The following is a 19,435-nucleotide window of genomic DNA, read 5'->3' on the forward strand; positions in this document are numbered from 1 at the left end:
ATTCCAACTCACCAATTTTACTTCGAACACTTCTTGCATTTGCATACAAATATCTATAATTTCCCAGGCAAGCTAGGCCTGCAACCTTCCTCCTGCCGCCTCAAGACTTTGGCAGACAGTCCATACTGTTTGTCACCATCTCAGTGGACAACTCTGATCCAGTACCCGGTAGAAAAGTAACAGCTAACCCTTCATCTCTTTGAGATGAGTCCTCCTGAACCAGAGACATTTCATCTCCTGTCGGCTTTCCCCCAAGATTTAGTTTAAAAACTGCTCTGCCGTCTTTTTGATTTTAAGCGCCAGCAGCCTGGTTCCATCTGGGGACAAGTGGAGACCGTCTCTTTTGTACAGCTCCCACTTGTTCCAGAAAGCATCCCAGTGCCTAACAAACTTAAACCCTTCCTCCTTACACCATCGTCTCATCCACATATTGAGACTTCTAATTTGTGCCTGTCTCTCCTGCCCTGCACATGGAACAGGTAGCACTTCTGAGAAGGCTACCTTGGAGGTCCTGGCCTTAAGTCTCCCGCCTAGCAGCCTAAATTTTTCCTCCAGGACCTCACGACCGCATTTCCCCACATCGTTAGTGCCAACATGCACCACGACCACTGGCTCCTCCCCAGCACCGTCTATCAGCCTATCTACTACACGCGTAATGTCCGCTACCTTCGCACCAGGCAGGCAAGTCTCCATACAGTCAGTACGTGGTTTTGCCACCCAGCTGTCTACTTGCCTAAGGATCGAATCACCAACTACCAAGACCCCTCCTCTCTCTCCACCCAGAGATGGTTCCTTGGCGCGAAAGGCTTCCCGCTCACCAACTGAAGAAGAGGTCCCTTCTGAGAGTGCATTCCACTTATCCTCAGCACGGTGCCCTGTTTCCTCTCAATCCTCATGCTCCCTGGCACCAAGGGGACTGCCACGTTCAGAGCGGGGCTCATACAGTTTGCCCCCGAGAGTCTTCCCCGAGTGCCTAACTGACTGCCTCTGCTTTTCCAGGTCAGTCACCTCAGCCTCAAGGGTATGAACTCGTTCCCTGAGGACCAGGAGCTCCTTGCATCGAGCACACACCCAAGACTTCTGTCCTGTGGGCAGATAGTCATACATGTGACACTCTCTGAAGAGAATATCCCCGCCCTTTAGCAGAATGTACTGAAATGAATGACAGTAATATGCATTGGAAACAGAAATGTAGTAGAATTACAAGGCAAGAATGACAACACAAGTCTCCGGCTTACAAATTGTGAAAGCGGATGCCATTTCTCAAATGAGACATTATTGTCCATTGAGGGCCAGTGCGATTCAAACTCCTCTTCAGAATGCAGAGCACGGTGGCACTAGCGAAATAAGAGACAGAATATGAATCATGTTTGAAATATGCTGGTGCCACTAAGATCCAAAAGTAACCTGGCTTTTGACTGCTGTCATTCACACCTCAGGGAGTGCCTTGCTGCCACCCCAGAACTCTTACTGATCTCAGAGCACTCAATCGACTCCCAGGGATGGTCATTCCAGATGTAAAACCCTCATTCTGGTCCAATCTGACCTGTAGTCAAGTGGCACCTGTCAGAAGTGATGCCAGCTCTGAGCTGGGAAATACCTGAGGATATTGGAGGTGGAGCCTGGTCCTCAGTGTAATGCCAGACAGTCTATCTTCCAAAGCAGCCATTTTCTCCAGGGGAATGGATCTGTGTCTCCTGGAGATGACTTGTAAGTCCAGTAGACCCCCAGCCATCAACTGAGACTGGCAACCTTATCTGTAAAGCTGGTTTTTAACAGTGGGGTGGGTGGGTCGTTCTCTTCTTTTAGACTTGGTGTGATCTCAAAAGCCACAGATGTGTGCGCTTTTTTAAGCCAGGATATGTGGCCAGCAGGCAGACTGAGGCCTGTTGCTTACAAAATATAGATCTGACCATAAAGTTACATGCTAAAGCCAGATTTGTACTGGGGTGAGATGGGGCGGAGGAATTTATTTCAGGCTGCTGCAGAGAATGGTGCTGTAGAGCTTGATTTCAAACAGGAAACCACAACAGGAGGTAGATGGCAAGCCAGCACTTTAGAAAGCTTGCATTTTCCTTTGGTCATGAGGTTGGCTCACGTATCTCTCTTTGGCAGGTTTGTCCTGATGCATTGCCCTGAGTGCGCACTGTGTTGCTTCATTTCCAGACACCAATTGAAGCTGCTCCCAAGAGGGCCAGTTTAGCACTGGGGGAATGTGGGGTACACAATAGGGTTGCCAAGTCCAATTCAAGAAATATCTGGGGACTTTGGGGGTGGAACCAGGAGACTTTGGGGGTGGAGCCAGGAGACATTAGGGGTGGAGCCAAGATCAAGGCTGTGACAAGCATCATTGAACTCCAAAGGGAGTTCTGGCCCTCACATTTAAAGGGACGGCACACCTTTTCAATTCCTTCCTTCCATAGGAAATAATGAAGGATAGGGGCACCTTCTTTTGGGGCTCACAGAATTGGACCCCCTGGTTCAATATTTTTGAAACTTGGGGGTTATTTTGGGGAGAGGCACTAGATGCTATACTGAAAATTTGGTGCATCTACCCCAAAAAACAGGGGCCCCCCCAGAGCTCTAGATACCCTCGGATCAATTCTCCATGATTTTCTATGGGAATAAATCTCCATAGGAAATAACAGAGTTCCCAGAAGACATTTCCCTCCCCTCCCCCCCGCTTTCTGACAACCCTGAAGTGGGGGGAGGGCCTCCAAACCGGGGGATCCCCTGCCCCCACCTGGGGATTGGCAACCCTAGTACACAATCATTTTGATTTGGTGCAGGCTTGGTTACTGGGGGCCCTGAGCCAGGGTATTATGTCCACCAGGAATGCTGCAGGCAGGCTTTGAGGTAGGTTTATTTGTGAGGCTGTGGCCATAGTGGCAGTTTGCAAAGGTCGTTGTTCCACTGGGCTTCTGGAGTACCCCAGGCTTGGGTTTGGGTTTTGAAGCCATGGCGGTTGGCAGTGGGCAAACGCTTACAGAATTCGTTTTAATGGCAGTGGGTTTTAATGCTTACAGAATTCGTTTTATCGCTGTTTCACAGTCAGATCAGTTTTATATTGAGTATTTGGGGAGAAGGTGCATCCATATCAATTTTTTGCAACGGAATCAATCAATACTGCAAGAATATTTAAACCATTAATTGAATTTCTCCGGCAAGCTAAAAGCCAGTGGTCTCGCATACTGCAATCCTAGGTTCTAAACTGCAAATCATTTCACAGGGGGTTCTCTTAGCTCAAAGGAAGCTGTTCTTTATAATAGTTTAATGTATTTAACATTTTGTTAGGATTAGAATTAAAAACACTGGCTGTCTATTTTGCCACTGGCAATCAAATTAATGCAATACCCAAAGTAAAAATAAGAGATGTGATTGCATCTGTCCCTCTACCATGTGCAGGGATGCCAGTTCTGGGTTGAGAAGTACCTGGAGATTTTGGGGATGGATCCTGTGGAGGGAGGGGTTTGGGAAGAGAACAATTTCTATGGGGTATAGCGCCGCGGAGCCCCCTGTCCAAAGAGGCCATTTCCCCCAGGGGAACTAATCTCTGTAGCCTTGAGATCAACATAATAGCAGGAGATCTCCAGCCATCACCTGGAAGTTGGCAATTCTAAGCAGGTGTCCTGCTGTGCCCTTCACATGGGAAAGGTGAGATTGGCGTCTGCTTCCTTCCTGGGCAAGAAATGCTGGTTGTTTGCCTTTTGGCAGCTTCCAGACCCTCCAGCCATAATATAAAGCAGGGGTGGCCAACGGTAGCTCTCCAGATGTTTTTTGCCTACAACTCCCATCAGCCCCAGCCATTGGCCGTGCTGGCTGGGGCTGATGGGAGTTGTAGGCAAAGACATCTGAAGAAGAAGAAGACATTGGATTTATATCCCGCCCTCCACTTCGAAGAGTCTCAGAGCAGCTCACAATCTCCTTTATCTTCCTCCCCCACAAGAAACACCCTGTGAGGTGGGTGGGGCTGGAGAGGGCTCTCACAGCAGCTGCCCTTTCAAGGACAACCTCTGCCAGAGCTATGGCTGACCCAAGGCCATGCCAGCAGGTGCAAGTGGAGGAGTGGGGAAACAAACCCAGTTCTCCCAGATAAGAGTCCGCACACTTAACCACTACACCAAACTGGCTCTCTCTCTCTCTGGAGAGCTACCGTTGGCCACCCCTGATATTAAAGTGTCATCATAAGTATTCAAGGACTCTGGAGGCTGCAGTGGTCTGAGACAGCCTCCAATACTGCTTGACTGCAGAGCTTCTTTACTCAATTAGTGTTGGGATGACGTCAGTGTGCTTTCATCAGTCGTAGTTCTGTGCCATCTTGGGGGTACCTCCTTGTCCCAGGTGTAAAGAAAATCGGTGCCTGGATCTACAGCAGCCTGGAGTGATATTAGGGCTTGTTTTTTTAAATTTCTGTGGCTCAGACTGTAGCGCTCCAAAGTCTCTTCAGGACGATGTCTTATACCTGATTATCAACTGAGAAAGAATAGTTCCTTCCAACAAGGTTCCCATGGTACCAGTGAATAGTATATTTCTTGCCAATAAAACCTGTTCTTATTTTTCAAGCTCAGACCTTGACTGAATAAGACTGGGAGAAAATGGCTTTTTAAAAAGCTTTCTTGTCTGATCAGCACGTAAACTGGGAAATGCCCATCTGCATTGCTCTCCTTCTGACTTTCAAGGACTCTGTCCATCTCTGAAATTAAGTTTTCCAGATGCCATTCTCTATCCTGTCTTTTATCAGCGAAAGCAGAAACTCAGAATCCAGATACACACACACACACACACACACACACACACACACAATCTAGTATGAAGCTTTAAAGAATGTAAGACTATTAACATTGCTTTTTCCCTCCTTTCTCTAGTGGGTAATGTCTGATTTAAAAGTAATATAGTTTTAAAATAATGTAGTGCACAGTTCAATCAATGATGAACCCCAGTTTCATCTGGAGAGTGTGAAGCACATGCCTAATAACTTACCCACTGAAATTCAAGAGACTTAAAAATGAGCATTTATATAAAGTCTGTTCAAAACAAGAAAAGCAGAGCTGCTGCCATCTGATGCAGGACCAGAGCAGTAAAGGCAGGGTCACAAGGCATCCATATTAGGTTTGCCAAATGCATGGCCCACTGGCCTCAACCAGCCTGTCCAGAGCTTTAATCTGGCCCACAGCTCTTTTCTCTTGCTGTTGAAGTTCCCAGCTCTGTGCATCTGCAGGAAGCTCTTTTGGGCTTGCAAAGTTACAAGGAAAATGTGGAATGGATTTTCCATTAAGGTCCCTGGGTCCAGACAAACTACTCTGGGGCTGTTTCTAGCAATAGAAACAGTGGCCTGGGACTAGAATGACAGCCCCCAGAGTAGAATGGCAACCCTTAGCAATAGAATCTGTGTTCTGGGACTGGAATGACAGGGCGCAGAGTGGAATGATAGCAGCAGCATTCTCGTAATGGAACTCCACTCCAGGAATGGAATTTCACTCTCGGGGCCCTCATTCCAATCTCACAATGCTTCTGCTACTCACAGGAACCATCATTCCACTCTGGGGGCTGTCATCCAGTCCCAGAGTAGTTTGTCTGGGCCCAGATAACTTCAAAGAAAATCCATTCCACATGGATGGAGAAGCTTGCAATTCCCAGCCGTTTCATGTTTCCCTTGGCTCAGAGCGTTTTATATTTTTAGTTTATGCTGTGATTCTTGTGTTTTTTCTTGATGTTTTATTTTAAGAATTGCATTTCCAAATCCCACTATCCCCCCCACCTTTCTATTTTAAACAAAATATTGCAAGAGTTTAGTTTAGTTTAGTTTATTTATGATTTGTATCCCGCCCTTCCCACCAAGGTGACTCAGGTTTTAAGCATGTTAGTATTTTAAGTTAAAAAAGAATATCTTTAATTGTGTTTGTCTGGATCCTTTATAAAGTCTATATCTCCACTACCTGGCATTACATTTTATTACATGCTTGGCCTGGCCCCACAAAGTCAATGAAATTGCCGAGCAGTTGGGTTAGAACAGATAAAAGGAAGGGGTGTAGCCTAATATGCAAAGGAGTTCCTGTTACAAAAAAAGGTCGGCCTAAGCTGCTCATGAATGACTTACAAAGGAATGCTCAGCCAATAGGTTGCAATGGAGAATCTGGGTTATAAACTCCAGATAATTCATGAAAAGAGAAGATATTTCAATGCTCTTGTGTTGTCTTCAGATCTGTTACTCTATTAAATTGTATGTTGTTTATTACGACTGGCCCCACAAAGTCAATGAAATTGCTGAGCAGTCGGGTTAGAACAGATAAAAGGAAGGGGTATGAGGACCTAGCTTGCTGGGGGGAAAGGGTACATGACTGGGGAAGGCAACGGCAAACCACCCCATAAAAAGTCTGCCGTGAAAACATTGTGAAAGCAACTTCACCCCAGAGTCGGAAACGACTGGTGCTTGTACAGGGGACTACCTTTACCTTTTAAAAGAGCCCCGTGGTGCAGAGTGGTAAAGCTGCAGTACTGCTCTCTGAACTCTCTACTCATGACCTGAGTTCGATCCCGGCGGAAGCTGGTTTCAGGTAGCCGGCTCAGGTTGACTCAGCCTTCCATCCTTCCGAGGTGGGTAAAATGAGTACCCAGCTTGCTGGGGGGAAAGTGTGGATGACTGGGGAAGGCAATGGCAAACCACCCTGTAAAAGGGTCTGCTGTGAAAACGTTGTGAAAGCAACGTCACCCCAGAGTCGGAAACGACTGGTGCTTGCACAGGGGACTACCTTTACCTTTTTATAGCCTAATATGTAGCCATTCTCAGGTCTTGCCAACAGGGGGTCCTTGTGGCTTCCGTGATGGAATCAACCCATCTCATGCTGGGTCTTTCCTGCTGCCTTCAACTTCTCCTAGCATTACTGTCTTTTCCAGAGACTTTTGTCTTCTCATAATGTGACTGAAGTATGATAGCCTCAGTTCAGTCATTTTTGCTTCGAGGGAGAATTTGAACCCACTTATTTGTCTTTTTGGCACTCCATGGTATCAATGCATTCCTGATAATACACTGATAATATCTCCCATGAAGTTAACAAATGCAAAACACGTGCTTCGTATTAAATTAACCTGATTATTTCTGACATGTATTTTAGAAGCAATGAAGACTTTCTGCTGGAGACCATGACTAGTTGGAGAAATCTGTTTGTTTGATTTTAAAGATTCAGATCAATCACATTCTGCTTTGAATTTAAACAAGAGGAATAGCTAACAGCAGGAGGAATGAATAGGAAACATCAAAGAGTTAGCAACCAATAACCTTGGCTTTGTTTCCTCTATCCATTGATGGGGGTTCATTGTTTTATAAAGAACTCTTAAATTTGCTGTTTCATTTCCCTTTTAATGTGTGTTAGGTACCTTTCTTTCCATGCTGTCAGGAGGTTGTGCATGAATGATACAAATTGGGCTTTCTTGTCCCAGGCTTCCAAATTTCTATTGTAAAACATATTTTTTTCCCCCGTTAGCTAGCGAAGAAGAGAATTAATTCTGGCAGTACTCTATACAAGGTAATACTTGGAATCAAATGCTATTAAGGAGATTAGGTTATCTCTGAGGAACAGAGGATGCTGTGGTCAGGGGTAAATTAATTTCCTGGGATGCTGTTGTAAATGTTCCTTGTTCTTGGAAACTTTCTGATTGGAGGACCCTGAGACCAATACACTAAAACGACAGACGTTTTCTTTTCATGATCCCATCTCTGTCTTCTTTTAATTCCTTTCAGGGACAGGTTTATGGGGCAGAAGCAACAACTTTGCAGTACTTAGAAAATATGGAAAATTAGACAACTGGAGAAGAATCTTGAGATTCCCTTGGACTGCAAGAAGATCAAATCAGTCAGTCCTAAGGGAAATCAACCCTGACTGTTCCCTGGAAGGTCAGATGCTGAAGCTGAAGCTCAAATACTTTGGCCACCAAATGAGAAGGGAGCACTCCCTGGAGAAGACCCTGATGCTGGGAAAGACAGAAGGCAAAAGAAGAAGGGGATGGCAAAAGATGAGATGGCTGGACAGTGTTACAGATGTAACAAACATGAATTTGAGCAGACTTCGAAGGATGGTGGAAGACAGGAGGACCTGGCGTGACTTTGTCCATGGGGTTGCAAAGAGTCGGACTCGACTGTGTGATTGAACAATAACAGACAACCAGATGTGGCTCACTGCGCGTGATGCTCAAGAGGAAGGCAGGCATCAGTGGGGGAAGAGGGAGGCATTCAAGATGCAGGGAGGGGAGTCTTCTCTCCAGCCCTCCCCAGCCTCCTGCTGATCAGTGGAGTGCCTGTTGGTTATGTAGGAGGCAGTTTGGACTAAGGAAGGGAAGGGTACAACTTCGGACATGTTGAGCCCAGTTCCAGTTGACCTAGAAAAACAGACTTATTGCACCACAAACCTCACCCCCATCCCTCATATAAGCACCCAGCTTGGCGTTTGCTATCCGACTGCAAAGAATTGAGTAAAGATATTTATATATATACACACACATATATTGGCCACTGTGTGACACAGAGTGTTGGACTGGATGGGCCATTGGCCTGATCCAACATGGCTTCTCTTATGTTCTTATTTATTTTTAAGTCAGTTTTTTGGATGGCAGCTGGATGCACGCTTTTGCTTTTTTTTTTTTTTTGGCTGCTTGGATTTTGACACGACAGCAGATTTTGTGTGATTTTTTTACATAGTATTTAATGGTGGGCAGTGAGGAAGACATTTATCTGGGAAAGGCATCCTATGGGGTTGCCAGGTCCCTACATCTGCGGGTGAGGATGACATAAGGTTGCCAGATCCAGGTTGGGAAACTTCTGGAGATTTCGGGGATGGAACCTGCGCAGAACAGGAACCTCAGTGGGGTTTGATGCCGTAAAGTCCACCCCCCAAAGCACCCATTTTCCCCCGGGGAACTGATCTCTGTAGTCTGGAGATGAGCTATAATTCAGTGGGATCCCCAAGTCCCAGTTGGAGGTTGGTAACATTCATCTGATGGATTCAAAAATAACTTAAATTAATAATAGTAGTGTGGGGAGGAGGCTTATCAGTAGAACCAGGGCTATTTTGGTAGCAGGAACTCATTTGTGTATTTGCCCATGCCCCCTGATGTAGCCAATCCTCCAAAAGCTTATAGGGCTCTTCGTACAGGGCCTACTGTAAGCTCCAGGAGGATTGGCTACATTGGGGAGGAGGGGCCATGGCCTAATATGCGAAGGAGCTCCTGCTACAAAAAAAGCCCTGAGTAGAACATTCACTTCATAGACAGAAAGTCCCATCTTCCAATTCCCGGTATCTCTGGTTGAAAGGACCAGGCAGTAGGTGATAGGCAAGGCAATGCTGGCCTTCGTAGGCCCGTGATCCAGGTGTGTAGAAGAGAGGTTCGTATGTGTTTGTCATTCCAAGGCTCTTTTTCCGACAAGTGGCAGAGAACTCGGAGGGGAGGATTGTGCCATTCCTGTTATGGCTGCTGGAAGTCCCACTTCTGTGCCTCCTGCACTCACGGTGAAATGGAGAGAGGGCTGCCAGCAATCAGGTGGTGGTTACAGCCAATCTCCATAGGGTGGCCAATCCCCAGGTGGGGGCAGAGGATCCCCCGGTTTGGAGGCCCTCCCCCCCCCGCTTAGGGTCGTCAGAAAGCAGGGGGAGGGGAGGGAAATGTCTGCTGGGGACTCTGTTATTCCCTATGGAGATTTATTCCCATAGAAAATCATGGGGAATTGATCCGCGGGTATCTGGGGCTCTGGGGGGGCTGTTTTTTGGGGTAGAAGCACCATTGAAAATATTTTTAAAAATTTTTATTTCTTTTTGTTTTCAGAGACCAAAAAAAAGGCTTGTGGTGGGATTCCCCAGTCCCAGGGCACAGATTCACCCACCCTATTAAGCACCATTTTTTAAACAAAAACAGTTATTGCCTGTTGCTGGCCTCAGCGAAAATTAGGAACAATATTAAAATAAATGAAAGCCGATAAAGGCTCAGTTAGGTTAGGACAAATACAATGGTGAGAATCACAGCTCTCCAAGGGAGCTGGCCCTTTCACCAGGCTCCAGTAATTGCAAGGAGAAGGCAGCAGCTTGGATCACAGGGAGTGGTAATCATTCCAGAACTCCTTAAAAGCAGCAGCAACCGGTTCTCTCAAGGCAGAGCCGCCTTTTCGTCTCCCACCAAGTGCAAAGGTTCGGTTTCTCCAACAGAGGGAACTGCTGAGCCCAACTCCACAGCTCCCGCACAGTCACTTCTTGACGGAGGCCAGGTAGGCAAACCAGAAGAGGGCCACCAGGTTTCCAAACAGCACTCGGAACTGCACAGGGACATATTTAACATTAATAAACTGGATTGGAGTCCACATTTTCCAGTTCATTTTAAGGGCTGGCCAATAACTGGAATTCATCTTCTTCATGAAGGCTGTTGTGTCTTTCCCCTCCAGTAGGTTCATGACATAGAAAAAGAGCACAAGGAAGGCTGGGGCAACAATGACCCGGTCCAGCAAAAGTCTCTTGACCATAGAAAAAGGCACATCAGGAGGGAAGAACTGGTCCAAGTACATGTAGAAGTAGTGACTCAGTGGCCCTGTGAACAGGAACCCATAGGTGGCAAATCTCAAAGGCTCTCCCAAGTCAAAACTTTTTGAAGGGCCTTTCTTTTTCCGGCTTTTCTCAATGATCTGAGACAGAAGGCTCCCGAGAGCTGACAGAAGGGCACTGGACACGGCTTTAGTGAGCACCGGGTAGAGCCGCAGCAGGAGCAAATAACGCGCAAGCAACTTCTGGGGCAGGGGCCCCGATTCGGGCTTCGGGTAGAAGCACCAAATTTTCAGTATAGCATCTAGTGCCTCTCCCCAAAATAACCCCCAAGTTTCAAAAAGATTGGACCAGGGGGTCCAATTCTATGTGCCTCAAAAGAAGGTGCCCCTATCCTTCCATTATTTCCTATGGAAGGAAGGAATTGAAAAGGTGTGCCGTCCCTTTAAATGTGATGGCCAGAACTCCCTTTGAAGTTCAATTATGCTTGTCACAGCCTTGATCTTGGCTTCACCCCCAATATCTCCTGGCTCCACCCCCAATGTCTCCTGGCTCCACCCCCAAAGTCCCCAGATATTTCTTGAATTGGACTTGGCAACCCTAAAGGGGAGGGGAGGGAAATGTCTGCTGGGAACTCATGATTCCCTCAGGAGGCTTCTTCCCATAGAAAATAATGGAGAATTGATCTGCGGGTATCTGGGGCCCCTGTTTTTTGAGGTAGAGGCACCAGATTTTCAGTATCGCATCCAGTGGCTCTCCCCAATATACTCCCTAGGTTTCAAAAAGATTCGACCAGGGGGTCCAATTCTATGAGCCCCCAAAGAAGGTGTCCCTATCCTTCATTATTTCCTATGGAAGGGAGGCATTGAAAAGGTGTGCCGTCCCTTTAAATGTGATGGCCAGAACTCCTTTTGGAGTTCAATTATGCTTGTCACAGCCTTGCTCCTGGCTCCACCCCCATGTCTCCTGGCTCCACCCCCAAAGTCTCCTGGCTGCACCCCCAAAGTCCCCAGATATTTCATGAATTGGACTTGGCAACCCTAAATCTCCAGGTGACAGAGATCAATTCCCCTGGAGGAAATGGCTGCTAAGGTGGACTGTATGGCATCATGCCCTGCCGAGGTCCCTCCCCTCCACAAACCCCACCTTCTTCAGGCTCCACCCCCAAAATCTCTCAGCCCAGAGCTGGCAACCCTAAATGGAGATTGGGCAGCTTTCACACAGTTGCCAAAGGACTGGGGGAGGGATAGGTTTCTGGAAGGTTAACTAGTTCAAGGTTTAGCTAAGCTGGAAATGGGCAGGAACCCCAAGTCAAAACTGTAGCAACTTCTAGCAGCAGCCCTGTCTCCTTAAATTCTGGGAGGCAGAAGCCAAGCTGGATTCAAGACAGCTGATTTGTGGAGCCACAAGAAACGTTTCTTCACAGACCCGGAATGGCTTCTTTGCAAGTATGCTGCGATCAGCCTTTTTTTTTTTTTCTGACGCTGAATATTCACTTTTTGTTGTGTTTTTTTAGGTCCAAGCAACAATTGAGGAGTCATCAGTCCAGAAACTGGCAAACATCATCAGAGGCGTCACTAGGGTGGGTTGCACCCTGGGGTGTAACTGATTCAAGTCACCCCCCCCCCATTGGGCATCACCCCTTTTGGAGGGCTGCGTCACCCCCTCCGCACACAACCCCGCCCACTTCCCATGGCCCCTCCCTCATCCACCCTCTGGTCACATGACCAGCCCCTGTAATCCAAGATACCAGTTTTGCATCATTTAAGTTTCCCCCACTCACCCACACGCTTTTAGCTGAGCCGGCGGCAGCACGGCCCCGGTTTCAGAATCCCGGCCAGCGCACACACAGCAGCAGTGTTCTAGTCCCAGGGCCAGCCCCTTCCTGTTGGGGGGGTCATGGGTCAGTGCCTGGGGCCAATGAGAATGCTCTGGGGGAGGGCCGATGGCCCCCTTGGCCCCGCCCTAGTGACGCCGCTGCCCATCATCATCTGCCGAGACTAATCTTGGGATACTGAAAGTAGGTTGATTTTGAAAAGTTACCTGAAAGAAGTGGGGGGGAAAAAATCATTATTATATCTATTACTGCTTATCAAGTGGTAGCATCTGTAAATATCTGGATGATATAAGAGATTCTGCCTTACGTGAGGAATTTGTGAGCGTTGTGTAATATTTTTGAGTTAAAACTGCTTCACTGGCATGTACCTTGTTATCAAAAGCTATTAAGGTTGACGGTTAGTTTAATACATGCCGTTTACATGAATTATTGGTATATGCTCCCAGTGAAATTCTAGGCTATTAGAATAGTGCTATCATAACATATTGTGGCACAAATGGGAGTCGTTATTTTAAAGAGACAAGTAGTGAATGAGTCTGGAGGCTGCCTCAGGGCATATTATCTTTTGCAGGCATTCTAAAGAACATGGCCATCACATTAGGCCGCCCATTAGTGTGAAAAATCAATTTGTACATCTAATAATAATAGTGCAGAAATCTTACTTTAAAAACACTATATACAAAATACAAATGCATCGGGCGATAACAGACAGGCGTTTTAAGCCACCCCGGGGATGGGAGGCAGGTGGATCAAAAAAGCGTATCCACACATGCACATCTGCCTTCTGGCCCCGCCCCACCTCTGAGTCACTCTGGCTTGCCAGGAGCCAGCTCAAAAAAGGCACCACTTTCAAAGTGGTGCCTTTTCACCACGGCCTCCCCAGCCATCTGGAAGGCCAGGAAGCGCCCGGAGAGTGCCCAGGGAGCCATGGACAGGGCATGTGAATGTCCAGACACTCCCTAGGGTGCCCACGGCCCATCCATCTTCCGAGAGCCATCCAGAAGCTCCCGGGCGCTCTATTTTTGGCCAGCTCTCTTCCAGGGTGGCTTGATGCCTCCTTGAGCCAGCCATCTGTTGTCAGCCATCATGTTCCTTTGCACATGAGGAAGTGCAGAAACTGTATACATACGTTCCATGTGAACTCAAACCTCTATGTTCAGAGACAGTATATCTTTGAAAACTGAATGGTTGGAGGAGATGATGGTGGGTAGCCATTCATGCCCTGCTTGGTGTTTCCAGGATAACTTTGTTTGGTTGATGGACACGAAGATCCGGCAATGCAGTATGTTAAGTTCAAATTCACCGTCAGTCAAATAGGAACTGTGCATTTCCTTTAATGAATAATGTCATAAACTATTTTTAATCAACTCCAAATAGATCACAGTTAATACTTGATTTAATCCTTGGAGACTTTTCTCAAGTGGTTGCAAAAACAGACCTTTTTTCTCAGTCGCTCAGGGTAGTCGTTGACACATCTGCATTTACTCAAACTTGATGTAACCTGCGTCTGGATATTAATTTAGGTTTTCCATTTCAATATTATATGATTAATAGGTTTACTGCGTAAGATTTATAATTGTCTTGTTATCAAATTGCTTTCAGTCCTCCTCTCGAGAGACACACAGAGACAGAGGCTCCTTGGCAACAGCTGCCTCTAATCACTCAAATCACCCTTTCTCCAAAATTATTAGAGGATGCAGTCACCATATATGCAGAGAATCTGCCTTCAACATTGCTCCAACCTACTTTCCCCCTTCATTCATACGTTAACTTTAGTATCCAAGGAGTGTTATAACTTTATAATGGTTTAGCTGTTTTCATGACGATGTGGAAGGGATAGGTGTCACACAAGTTAATCTTGTGAGCATACGCCTGTTTTGCATAACTACTATTTTTATTGTGGAGAAACAGTTCTCTGAAGGCTCCGTTTCTGTCCACGACCACAAGTTCAGAAATCCTGTGTCCCTCCCAAGTCACCACCTGATGATGCCTCTTACTCCTTTACTCTCCTGTAATCCTGCTTGCTCAGTATTTATGCCCCGATCGTATGAGCTTTACTCTTACTTCAGGTTTGGGATTTCCGTACTGTTTCACACACTTGGGGATGGAAGGATCAAACTGCCACTCTGTTTACTTTTCCTTTGGCAGACATGACAAAATCAGACATGGAATGGACCACCAGGTTATATACCAGAATAAAGCGCACACATGATTTCTCTATACTGCAGAACTGACCAAAGATCAGGGCTTTTTTTGAGCAGGAACGCACAGGAACACAGTTCCGGCAGGCTTGGTGTCAGGGACTGTGGCCTAATTAATGTGCAAATAAGTTCTTACTGGGCTTTTTCTACAGAAAAGCCCTCTGCAAAACAATGGTGACGTCAAGGGATATGGCCTAGTATGCAAATGAGTTCCTGCTGAGCTCTTTCTACAAAAAAAGCCCTGCCAAAGATTAAAAGAAAAGTGAATAAACACAATTCCACTAATTCTGTTCTAAACTTGTCCGCAAAAGGTGTTAGAAAAAAGGACAGGCACTTTCTCATTGAAGGTACAAGACTTCAAAAAAGCAATTAAGTTTTATGCATTTATTGTAAGTGCCAAAAGTCGAAAAAGCCCTGCATCCAAAATAAATACAGTTCATCAAACCAGCCATAGTCTCTAAAGTACCAGTACTTTACTCTCTTTACAATACTTTTATAGAGAACAAGGGTCTCCTGGTATTTATAGACTAGAAAGGCCAAACTCTTGATTACACAATCCAATCCACCTTTAAAGAATTCTCAAAGTCTAGAATACCTTGCCTTAAAGGTATATAACTCTAAAACAAAGATATTTCAATATAAGTGCAAAATTTAACCACTATAAGGCATGGAAAACTACAAGCTAAAATGCCAAATAATAGCAAACAGTGACAAAATAATAAATCCTGAGTATACATTAAAAGTAAAGGTAGTCCCCTATGCAAGCACCAGTTGTTTTCGACTCTGGGGTGACGTTGCTTTCATGTTTTCATGGCAGACTTTTTACTGGGTGGTTTGCCATTGCTTTCCCCAATCATCTACACTTTCCCCCCAGCAGCAAGCAGGGTACTCGTTTTACCGTCCTCTGAAGGATGGAAGGCTGAGTCAACCTGGAGCCGGCTACCTGAACCAGCTTCCACTGGGATCGAACTCAGGTTGTGAGCAGAGCTTAGGACTGCAGTACTGCAGCTTTACCACTCTGCGCCACGGGGCAGCCATATAATCAGCATCTTCATTGAAGCTCATAGGAAGCAATACTATGTCGAATAAGTGATCTTTCCACTTGAAGAGACTTAAATGTGTGGAAATTAGAAACTGAAGCTTTTCCAGGCAGGAAGGCAAGTAACATCACCTGATAAATACATCCCAGTCAGCTTGTTATTCAGGGGCAAGGCATTTTTTTTCTCTCTCCAGGTTGTTGGGATCCCTACCCATAGGTGATACTGTTTTTAATGTAAACATCTAGATGTATTTTCTACTGAGATTCTGTTAAAGCTGTATGTCGGACAGGATGGACTAATGGAAATACTACATTACACAAAGAGTGATTAAAATGTGGAATTCGTTGCCAGAGGATGTCGTGATGGCCATAGGGACAAATGGCTCTAAAAGGGGATTAGATAGATTCATGGAGTATAAGTCTATTGGATGACTACTAGCTCTGGTAACTGAGGGGAACCTCCACATCCAGAGATACCAATCCTCTGAATCTCAGAGTAGGCTTCCCAAACCTCCCGCTCTGGCGGGAGACTTCTGGGTTTGCAGCCTCATCTCTCACTCTTCAAAACTCTGGAAGCGGGGGTGGGGGGTAGAGGGGGGGGGGATAACATACCTTTAGGCTTCATGTTGTAGAGCTCCTGAGCCGTTTGCAAAATGTCTGCCCCTTTAAGGCTGGGCAGGAAGCAGAAAGGGCTTCTGAGAACAGCCCCTCCCTTTCTTTTGCTTTCGTTTTCACAGGAAGTAGAGTTGTCCAGAGGAAGATCTGGTAAGTGTGTGTGTGTGAGAGGGAGGGGGCAGGGGATTCCCTAGTTTGGAGGCCCTCCCCCCCTTTAGAAAGCGTGGGGGGGAGGGAAATGTCTACTAGGCACTCTATTATTCCCTAGGGAGAACGATTCCCATAGGGAATAATAGGAAATTGATCCGTCGGTATTGGGAGCTCTGGGGGGGCTATTTTTTGAGGTAGAGGCACCAAATTTTTAGTATAGCATCTAGTGCCTCTCCCCAAAATACCCCCCAAGTTTCAAAACGATTGGACCAAAGGGTCCAATTCTATGAGCCCCAAAATATGGTGCCCCTATCCTTAATTATTTCCTATGGAAGAAAGGCATTTTAAAAGGTGTGCTGTCTCTTTAAATGTGATGGCCAGAACTCCCTTGGAGTTCAATTATGCTTGTCACATCCTTGTTCTTGGCTCCACCCCCAATGTCTCCCGGCTCCACCCCCAAAGTCCCCAGATTTTTCTTTAATTGGACTTGGCAACCCTATCCCAGAGTCAGGAGGCAATATCATGGGGAGGCCTCAGCCTCTGTGCCCTGTTATTGGCCCTCCAGAGGAACTAGTTGGCCACTGTGTGAGACAGGAAGCTGGACTTGATGGACCACTGGCCTGATTCAGCAGGGCTCTTCTTATGTTCTTAGATGAGGGAGTCTTCTCAATAACCCCAAACTACAGATCCTTTTCAGTATGTCCCAAGGTAGGGCCAAACTACTTTTTCATGAGCAGGGTTTGGGTTCCCTGAGGAACTCAAGTTCCCCACAGCCAAACGACAGATGCAGGGAATGGCTTTTAAAAAATAAAGCAAACCCCAATTCGGATCAGAATGCTGGTGGGGTGGGGGAGGAGGAAGGGCTCCTGTCTTCCCCCTGAAGCCATTTTCCCAACTGGAAACAGAACTGGACACTGTTTTTGCTGTTCTACATGAAAAAAAACACTCCACTTTAAAAAGTAAGTTATGATTGCATCAAACGCATGCAGCATAGTGGGGGGACTGGAGGGGCTGTGTCCCTGATGTGTGTCCCCTTGACGGCAAGTCCAGGTTTGCCACTGCATTTATGTGTGAAATGATGCTTAGCAGGGGGGTAGGGCGGGGTAGTGTAACCCTCCAACTTTCATGCAGCACTCTGCCCTGCTGCCTCCAGTCTGGGATCTCACGGTACTTTGGATTTCTCTCATTCAAGAAAGAGCTTGTTATCAAGGAGTCTGAAATTCCTGTATAATTACTGTTTAATATACAGTTCCATTGCTACTGTCTTTCCACCTCCCAAAAAACACACACACTGAGTGCAGTTTTCTGGCCACAAAATCTAAAAATGAACTGTAACATTAAATCAAGTCTTGTGAATTATTCAGAGGGGAAATTCCTGCACGAGAAATAACTTTCAAATTTTCCTGACTCCAAGAGGCGTCCTGGAGATGCTGCCTGCAATTACTTTGATAACAGCTTCTCTTTACAAATGATAGTTGCACAATTGCAGTTGTGTGTAGTGTGGCCTCAACGATCCCATCCCTGGTTATCAAAGAGCAATTTTCAGGTTGTTTCCAATGCATAAAGAAAGTGATTACCAGAGATAATGTAGTAGAAGTGCATGTGCAGTGATTCAGCTTAAAACAATGAAAAAAATGGAACCGTAAAACGCAGCATCAAAGCTTTTGAGGCAATGTTGGTGTTAGGCGGAGAATAAAATGGGTAAAAGTCTCATTGGGCTCTAAAACTGTCAGATCTGGTTGAGCCTCAGATAATTACAGCAATAAAATGACAAACCTTGTCTGCTCTGGGATCCACGTAGGAAAAGGAAGGGCTGTAGGTACTTCTTGCCCCATGTTCTCTTATAATTAGAAAGGAATGAAAACCAGACAGGTAGAAGGATTTGCTCCATCTTTTACACGCCTCCATGTTTACAAACAGGGCTTTTTAGGTAGAAAAAGCCCAGCAGGAACTCATTTGCATATTAGGCCACACCCCTTGATGCCAAGCCAGCTGGAACTGCATTTCTGTGCGTTTTTGCTCAAAAAAAAAAGGCCTGTTTACAAATATGAGGGGAAATGCCTCAAAAAGAATATGTTTCAGCAGAAACAACAGATGTCACGTGACACCTTCACACAATGTACATTTTCATGGGTTAGAACCACAATTAAATAAGTGGAAACCGACAGAAAGACGGCAACTGTATTTATACAGGCAGGGCTTTTTTTGTAGCAGGATCTTCTTTGCCTGTTAGGCCACACACCCCTGATGTAGCCAATCCTCCAAGAGCTTGCAGGGCTCTTAGTACAGGGCCTACATAAGCTCCAGGAGGATTGGTTACATCAGGGGTGTGTGGCCTAATATGCAAAGGAGTTCCTGCTACAGAAAAAAAAAAGCCCTGTATGCAGGTACAGAGAGAAGGGAAAGTGCAATTTCCTCCCATTTAGTGATAGAATTCATTTCGGCATTCCTCATCATACCTGTAGAGACTGGCTGAGGAACAATCATAGAACCATCATCTGTGGCTGTTGTAGGACTGCACCAAGGCTAGTCTTAGTGATTCTGGGACCCTGGGCAAAAGTCCAGGATGGGGGGGCCACTGCAGCCCTCTCCCCGCTGTCTCCTCTGGGGCCAACCTCTGCGAGCTGGGTAGGAGCTACTGCCAGAAACAGGACACCCAAGCCCAGATGTGGGCACAAGCAGCCACTGCTTCTGCCCCAGCCCCAGCCCAGGTTCACCATCTTCCCTGAGGCCATGCCTTGCTCAGCACTCACCCACGGGAGCCTGGCCAGGACCAGTAGCCTGCTGAAGGTGCCAGAGACTGCTGCCAGTGGCAGCCGAAACCAGAGGAGAGCAGCCATTGCAGTAGGGCTGCCCTACAGCACAGTGCCAGCATCCTCCACTGGGTGTTTGCTCCCTTGCTGGGCTTGTTAACGTCCCCCTTTGCTTTGTATGGCTCCTCCCCTTGGCAGCCGTCTGCCCCACCCCAACACCTCTCACTGAGAAAAGTCAGCCAAGCTTGCATGAATCCTGCCCACAGACTTCCTGCACATTTAAGACAGCAGTTTTGACAGGCGTTTTTCTACCAGACTCAGGA

The 19,435-nt window shown here is 46.4% G+C and overlaps 1 protein-coding gene across 1 annotated transcript; it reads right to left on the reverse strand.

The window, feature by feature from the left end:
- Positions 1-9,778: 9,778 nt before the first annotated feature.
- Positions 9,779-19,199, reverse strand: LOC132582268 (peroxisomal membrane protein 2-like). The gene is made up of 2 exons (XM_060253809.1): positions 19,113-19,199; positions 9,779-10,786 (listed from the first exon to the last, which is right to left on the reverse strand). The coding sequence occupies exons 1-2, from the start codon at positions 19,197-19,199 to the stop codon at positions 10,229-10,231; spliced, it is 645 nt and encodes a 214-aa protein (XP_060109792.1). The 3' UTR covers positions 9,779-10,228.
- Between the last annotated feature and the right edge of the window lie 236 nt (positions 19,200-19,435).

Source organism: Heteronotia binoei, chromosome 14, assembly GCF_032191835.1.
Source record: "Heteronotia binoei isolate CCM8104 ecotype False Entrance Well chromosome 14, APGP_CSIRO_Hbin_v1, whole genome shotgun sequence".
In the NCBI taxonomy this organism is placed as follows: Eukaryota; Metazoa; Chordata; class Lepidosauria; order Squamata; family Gekkonidae; genus Heteronotia; species Heteronotia binoei.

Coding starts and splice junctions, on each gene's coding strand:
- LOC132582268 (XM_060253809.1), bottom strand. CDS start 19,199: ATGGCTGCTCTCCTCTGGTTTCGGCTGCCACTGGCAGCAGTCTCTGGC. Junction 10,787..19,112: donor TCCTGGCCAGGCTCCCGTGG/GTGAGTGCTGAG, acceptor TTCTACCCGAAG/CCCGAATCGGGGCCCCTGCC.